Genomic DNA, 7,207 nt, shown 5'->3' on the forward strand with positions numbered 1-7,207 from the left:
CTATCTGACGATCAAACCTCTGCGACCAGTGTGTGTGCAACGCGTCAACATTTTGACACACACATAAGAATAAGCAACCTCAAAATCAGCGCTTCCTCATTCGTGCCGTATTGTCGTCACAGTGGCGCAACATGGCATACTAATGTACTGTCTAAAGTTAGACTTGCCATTTTCGATCAACAATTATTTAACAATATCAAAATCCAGATTTTGGCAATGAGAAATGAAATTGTACACAGATTGTTTGCTGTCCAGTGTGCGTGCACGGATGGAGGCGTGGGGTCGGTTGCGCGCCTCCAGGAATGCGCCTGTTCCAGTTTTTTGACAACTCCAAATCTAGAAAGACAGAAAGAAAGAACCAAAGAACATGAAATAAATTATTTTCTTTTCCCATCATCAAGATTGCACAACATGGCACTCATGTTTCCCACATGTGTGCAATGGGTGCACACATATTATTCAACATTTTAATGTCATGTTTGGAGGAACTGTTGCTCCTTAAACATGCTGCGAGGTGAGTGATGATGCTATGACACCTACTGGTGTGACAACATTTAGCGGCCCGTCATTCTTCATTTTATTTTCAACCCTTTGACCTCTCAAGTGGAGGCATAAGCAGCTGTTGATGTAGGCCAGCCTACAGTGTGCTGGAGCTGCAACTTGCATGGGAATGAAAAGAAAAGTACTTCCCTATCAATCAGAAATTATTTAGGGTAAATAGCCTAATTGGGGAATATGTGAAGTTGGAAATACAACAAGTTGTTTGGTTGAATGAGCAGGATGAAACACAAGTACTTGAATAACTGCTCAAAATTGCAACACACAAGTTAGGGAGGCAGAACTGAAACAAGCAAAGATAGGCTTAGATTGATTTGAGAAAATAGAATTCATAGAACATTTTGTGTTAATGAGGTGTTGTGAAAAAGCTGTGATTGATTAAAAAAAAACTTTTATATGGAAATGAGACATCCACTTACTTGGTTGGGGGAATGACCTTCAAAACTAATAAGCACACAAATAAAACGACTAAGAGAAATAGGCTGTCTTAATAAAAGTATGCAAAGGTTAATTTATTGCTATTTGAAACTACGGTGGCTGATGCAGGAAGAAATGTTCACAAGCAGTTTGGATTTACAATATAATTCAAATCAACGGCTGCTATAATTTGTCCATTCGGATTCATACTTGTTGCATGGCTGAAAACCACGCCAGAGATATATCAGGAAAAAAACATATTCGCTTACATTGTAATGTAGTTCACGTTTTTCTTTTTAGTAAAAGCACAATACTATTGAAGCTCGAGGATTTTCTGGGAAATTCATTCTTTTTTTTAACTTTATTAAATGAATAAAACATTTTAAAATGTCAAATCCATTGCTGGAGGGGCTTCATCTTTACTGAAACATTAGCGTCTACTGCTGGACAGAGAAGAAATTGCAGGCAAAACTGCTAACAAAAAGAATACAAACGCTTGCACAGTGGCTGAGTCAAAGAGTTGTGTGTATAGAATTTGTATTATTACGGGACAGACAGTCATGTTCTCATGATATCGTCACAGATTTCTGCAGAAACGTGCACCTGTTGATCATGCTGGTTTTAGGGGAAGTGAAACAGTGAAAGAATAAAACAGAATAAGAACAATCATATATATTAAACATAAGGAACCAAAATCCGATGAGAGGGTCAGGCCTTGACACAAACCCGAGCTTTGCCGCCTTTCCTGCATTGCTAACCACCTTTGAAAGTTGTTCAAATGTTGACCCCCCCCCCAAAAAAAACAGGCCATATGCTGCAAATGCATTCTAATTTGGACACCCCAGATTAAAATATTGTAACCTGTCCAACAGAAAAACTCTTTGATACAAAAATACATTTATTTTTGAAAGACTTTGCAGATCAATAAGCAAAGAGTTAGAAAATAGATACCACAGAACAATACAGTTTGATTATGAGTCATGAATTTGCACACATGCACACACAGACACAAAGAAAATTCAACAGTTACAGCAAGTTTTATAAAGAACCTTTGTCGTCCACCTCATAATACTCAAATATACAATAAGACGTTAATGGCCAGACACAACAAGGGAGGACATCAGACAGACGTTAGAAATGACACAAAGTCCCAAAAATGACCTCTGCTCATAGGTTGAGCCCTTCGTGTAGGGCCAGGTCATGCATGTATGCATCCCATACTTGGAAACTGTCAACTGCACAATTATCAGATCACGTGTTAGCATTGTTACGTGACACTTTTGACTCGCAGAAAGTGTCAAATGTTCATTCCAACTAATACTCACACTGTGTTGACCATAAATGCTCAAATGAGTAATGAATCATTCTCTCAATCTGATCTCCAAAAATAGTAGAGACTTGTGTGATATATGCTAAGTGCGTTCATTAAGCAAAATAGACTCATTTGTGCACAGGAGAGTCCATGTTGTCACATGTTTGCGTGTTTTAGACTAAGGAAGAGTTGATACAACTCATGTTCAAGATTTTGGCCAAGAATTTGTCCAACGCAACAGAAATGCCAAATATACACGCAGTCACTGGCTGTAATGATGACAGCTCTGACCTATAACGTCATCCCGCTGTAGCCCAGCTCCGAAGCCTGCCAAACTGCGTTGTCCCGTGGGCAGTTATTGTGGCAGACGCAGGTCAGGATCACCATGACTGGCCTCTTACTGGTTTTACCGCCGGCGCAGGTAAAATCCGCCAGGGCGGTTTTGGTTCTGTGTGGGGTGCAGCAACGGCCGTCCGTGCAGGAGCCGCAGTAGCGAGGTTTGTAAGCCTGGACGCTAGTGCAGTTCTTGTAGGAGAGTTGGACGGCGGTGTCGCTCCTCACAATCCTCTGGCATTTACTGCCTCTCTGAAGACACATTTTAGTTCAACATTTAACCCTTATTCTTTTAACAGACACGTATGTTCAGCCCAGGCCAAGAATATTTTCAAAATGTTTCTCTATTTTAAATTATGAACTACTTGTTTAAAGTGTGTTTGACCTAAATAAATGGGTGAGTAATTTTTAATCATAAACACTATCCATTTATTTATGCAGGCACTGGCAGGGGGTTATGGTGGGCCAAGAATATCTCAAAACAACAAGAAAAATACAAAATCAAAAAATGTTGATGAAGATTGGGTATGCGGTTATATATTTCAAGGGGGACCAATGCCCCTGCGCCCCCCCTCTAGCTCTGCCAGTGTATGCAGGTGCAGATGCATGCCTCAAGGCTCACACTCCAAATAAGCACAACGCTGAGGGTACCTTTGGTTGCAAGAGCGCTGTCTGGTCCTGCTGCTCATCGCAGGGTCTGATCATGCACAACCGGCTCTGCTTCACCATCTCACAACGGCGGTTCTTGTTTGTGACCCTGGTGGACACCCCCATGCCGCACGTTCTGGAGCAGGCTCCCCACTCAGTGGTCTGCTCGATGCAGTTCAAGCTGGGGTCCCAAGAGTCAAAGTTCACCGTTTGCTCCTGACGAAAGGCTGCGGGAGCACGTGTAGGAGAAGCAGGTTAAAAATACTGAAATAGCCTTTCAACTGAAAAGATTTTGAAGAATCACGTTAGTGTTTCATATTTGTGGTGGAGGTGACAACACTCTTTCCTCTGTGTTGGGTTTTAGTCCGGCCTCTTCCTCTGACAGGTCAGAGCTAAGTAAACAACCTTTCAACTCTTGAGTGTCTCACACAAGTGTAACACTAGGAATGTGTGTTCTAAGTCAAGGGACGACTGTATGTCTGCTTTCGGCACAGTCGTCTAATAAAACCCACAACGGAAGATTAGTTACTTAATTTACTGCTACAATTACAGGTTCTACAAAAGGAACCCATTTGAAACACTTTGATATTTAAAAATCATTGTTTTCAAAGGTTACATGAATCGGGTTTGTATCATGATATTCTTGGAGGAATTGAAAATATTGCAATGTCACAAAAAAAAAGGATGGAGGTAAAAATCCTGAATTCAATGAGTTCTCACTTTGTCTATGTCCTTGTCCTCGACAAAGTTTCATGGAAAATATTTTTTTGTTACCCAACTCTCTTATAGATAAACTAGATCAGATAGCCCCCATGGACGACAAGAACAGCCCACAGAGCTGTTCTAAAAATAGCTCACCAGTTTTGAGACATGGTGATTTTCCATTATTCTGTACCAAATATCAAAAGAATAATCTCTCACTGCATCAATTATATTTTGGGATGATGATCATCCAAACGACAGACTGTTTATGCAACTCTTGAACCATACAATGAGTGTATGTGCACTTAATAAAAAGTCTGCTCACCTGCCATAGCAAAGCCTCCCAGTGCGCTGGCTTCGGCCGGGGGATCACACACCCACTTCTCGCAGCACTCGCCGGGGACGTGGACCCGGCGCGGCACGGGGCAGTCGGGCCCAGGTAGCATGACGTCTATATTGCAGCGAGGGATGCAACCGATCTGTCCATCACGACACATGCATTGATGCTTGCAACTGGGGAAGAAGGTCTGGCCGTTCTGGTAGACCACACCGTCCAGAACACAGACGTCTCCTTCGTGAGCTGTAAGACCATCGTACAATCATGTTGGATTGATTTTCAATGCAATCTAAAATCACAGTGGATACCGCACAAATTAACTCACCAACACATACGCCTGTGTTTTTGTTTTTGCCAGAGGTGAAGTCGCACTGCAGGCCTTTCCGTGAGTCACAGGGGTTGGTTTCGGAACACGCCTGACCTTTCTGACGAGCACATACAAGGCAGCAGGCGCAGTCATCTAGGATTAGGGGCACTCCGGGGAGGCAGATCGGGGGCTCGTCCGGGCACTGGCATCTCTGCGTACATGCTTGGGACCAGGCTAACGTAAGCACCTGATTGGGCGAAACAAAAAAAGTTTATACAACTTATTTACAAACGTAGAGAACAAATGCAAAGGTGGAAGGAATGACAAGTGTCATCACACAAGCGGTTAACATCGAAGCGGATCCATGTGATTTCTCTCAGCCAATCAGTCGAATTGCTGATTAGAATTAAATGAGTGTCGTATTGATTTAAATTAGCATATTTGATACTAGTTCAAATATGAATTAAAAACACTGTGTTATATTGATAGTCAAACACAACATTAAAATGGATTAAAAAAGATCTAGTAAAAATTCTCATTCCTACCTGTGCTGTAAAGCAAATAAGAAAAAGAGCTCTATCACACAAACAAGTCATCGTCTCAGCGCTGGGGGAAAAAATAATAAAATCTTCCGTGTAGAAATTGTCTATGCTGAAGCTGTCTTGAATGCTTGGATTTAGGGTTGACGTTTCCCTCCTCTCTGTCTCTATCTTGCGTTAAAGCAGAAGGTTGTAATCTCTTTGTCGTTGTGCATCAGGGCCGAGGAGGGGAGGACTTTATATAGAGGTGCTGTCCCATGGCCACCATGACGACCAATAGCAAGGAATGTGTGCCAGAACACCCAAAGTGTTTGAGGAGGGACTTTTTTTCTTTTTTATTTGGACATTCTGCCAAGAGATTCCTCACAGGACAATTTACACCATAAAATCCAAACTAGAGCGGAAGACTGTTTTAGTGTATAGCATTAAAGTGAAAACTGAACGCTGTAATAGCTGAGTAGCAGTGAAAACATGCTAGTGAAAACCATAGTGACACCGACACAGATAGTGATTTAAAGTGGAAAAAAAATCCATGTATTTTCTACTGTTGTCCCTGACAACGCATTGGGTTGTAGTTTAAACATATACGTATTAACAATAATTCTAAATGTTAATGGTGCGCTTTAAACTTTTATTTCACCGGAACTATATTTATTAAATCTACATATTAATTCCGATCTCCCTCACAGTTTTCTCTGTGCTTTTATTTGTTTTCTCTTCTTCCTCCAGGATTCCAAAAACTCTGGATTGATTTTTTGTCCGTCCAGTTTGTATCTGGCCCTTCTGCTGGGATAGGCGCCAACTCACCCATGACCCAAATGTGGAAAAGTAGTAAAGAAAATGAATGGAAGGATGATTGTATACATGAACAAGTGTCTGTCAGTCAACCGTCTGTTTTCCTATTCCCCTTTGGGCGACATGAATGGAAGATTCCATTTCCGAGTTCAGGATGTTTGAGTCATCGTGTGAGGATTCCCTTTGGTCCATCTGCTTGCAGGTGATGAACCTTTGACCTCTTTCCCTGGGCTCTTCTTGGGAGGGCGCACATGGAAAAGCCCGTTATATCCATAGGGATCTTGACTGTTTGCATTAATAGATACGTTGGGAAACTTTTGGATGGTCAGCAGCTTGGATCAGTGGGAGTCTGACATGGAGGTCACCACATCTGCTCAGATCAGAGGTTGTGTTGTAGTGTGGCCCCTGCTAAGACAGAAGGATGTATTTACACATCGGTGACAGGTCTAGTCATCAAGCTATACCAGTGGCTCCCAATACCGTGAGAAATAATCAGGTGTGCTGTGAGATATTAATGAATTTCTATCGAGGGGATGTCGAGAATATTTGTCTGTTGTGGGGATGTGAAGTCCTTTGAGATGTTTCCGTGATTCAAGGGCGATATAGTAAATAAACCTGACTTGACTTCCACAAGAAGGCTGAAGAGTACAATTAACCAGTGCATGCACTTGTTGCCTTAGAATAAAATGACATTGTAATATTGTTGTTTGCAGGTGTTTTTTTAAAAAAATTTTTTAGTCCAGTATTGGCTCTCTTGTGTGTGAGAGGTGAAGCGTTCCCAAGGTCTTTCTTTGTGTCTACAGTGTAGCGTGTACAATATGTATATATATATATGCCAGCGAAAGAATGTTGAACTTAACTGTGCGGCCATGTTTGCGGACTGTGCCGCCTCGATGACTCCTCCATTGGTCAACCTGACACAAATGACGTTGGCTGCATTGAAGAAACTCTTTTGACTTCACCTTTACTCGTGCACAATTGAAGTTTATAATGCAGAGATAAATATCTTTCCTTGACTGAATGTATCTGGTTATAAATGACTGTATAACATCTAATTCAACTTGTATTTATGTGGGTAAAAAGTCCATTTCAATTAAATAGTGGTCAGACGTCAATATAAAGAAATTTTACTTTGGGAATGTCGCACAGGTTAGAAGAGCCAGATTACCAAACCAATTGCCATGGAAATTATAAATTGTAAATACTTTTTACGATTTATTACCGATTACTTTACCAGTGGTTGATGAATGACATTTTTC

At 41.3% G+C, this 7,207-nt stretch overlaps 1 protein-coding gene across 1 annotated transcript; it reads right to left on the reverse strand.

Annotated features, from left to right (window-relative positions):
- Window positions 1-1,395: 1,395 nt before the first annotated feature.
- Window positions 1,396-6,645, reverse strand: LOC148392122 (CCN family member 3-like). Its single transcript, XM_088388109.1, has 5 exons — window positions 5,160-6,645; window positions 4,633-4,861; window positions 4,296-4,550; window positions 3,272-3,495; window positions 1,396-2,872 (listed from the first exon to the last, which is right to left on the reverse strand). Exons 1-5 carry the CDS (start codon window positions 5,208-5,210, stop codon window positions 2,579-2,581), a joined length of 1,053 nt encoding a protein of 350 aa, XP_088244235.1. The 5' UTR covers window positions 5,211-6,645; the 3' UTR covers window positions 1,396-2,578.
- Between the last annotated feature and the right edge of the window lie 562 nt (window positions 6,646-7,207).

The sequence above is a fragment of the Syngnathus floridae genome, chromosome 10 (genome assembly GCF_059516105.1).
Source record: "Syngnathus floridae isolate MCC-2025c chromosome 10, RoL_Sflo_1.0, whole genome shotgun sequence".
Classification (NCBI taxonomy): domain Eukaryota; kingdom Metazoa; phylum Chordata; class Actinopteri; order Syngnathiformes; family Syngnathidae; genus Syngnathus; species Syngnathus floridae.

What these genes read in the sequence shown, in the direction of transcription:
- LOC148392122 (XM_088388109.1), bottom strand. Translation starts at nt 5,210, where the DNA reads ATGACTTGTTTGTGTGATAGAGCTCTTTTTCTTATTTGCTTTACAGCA. An exon ending in GGGAGGCTTTGCTATGGCAG is followed by an intron (nt 3,496 to 4,295) that starts GTGAGCAGACTT and finishes GTGCTCCCGCAG; the next exon opens with CCTTTCGTCAGGAGCAAACG. An exon ending in CAGCGCTCTTGCAACCAAAG is followed by an intron (nt 2,873 to 3,271) that starts GTACCCTCAGCG and finishes ATGTGTCTTCAG; the next exon opens with AGAGGCAGTAAATGCCAGAG.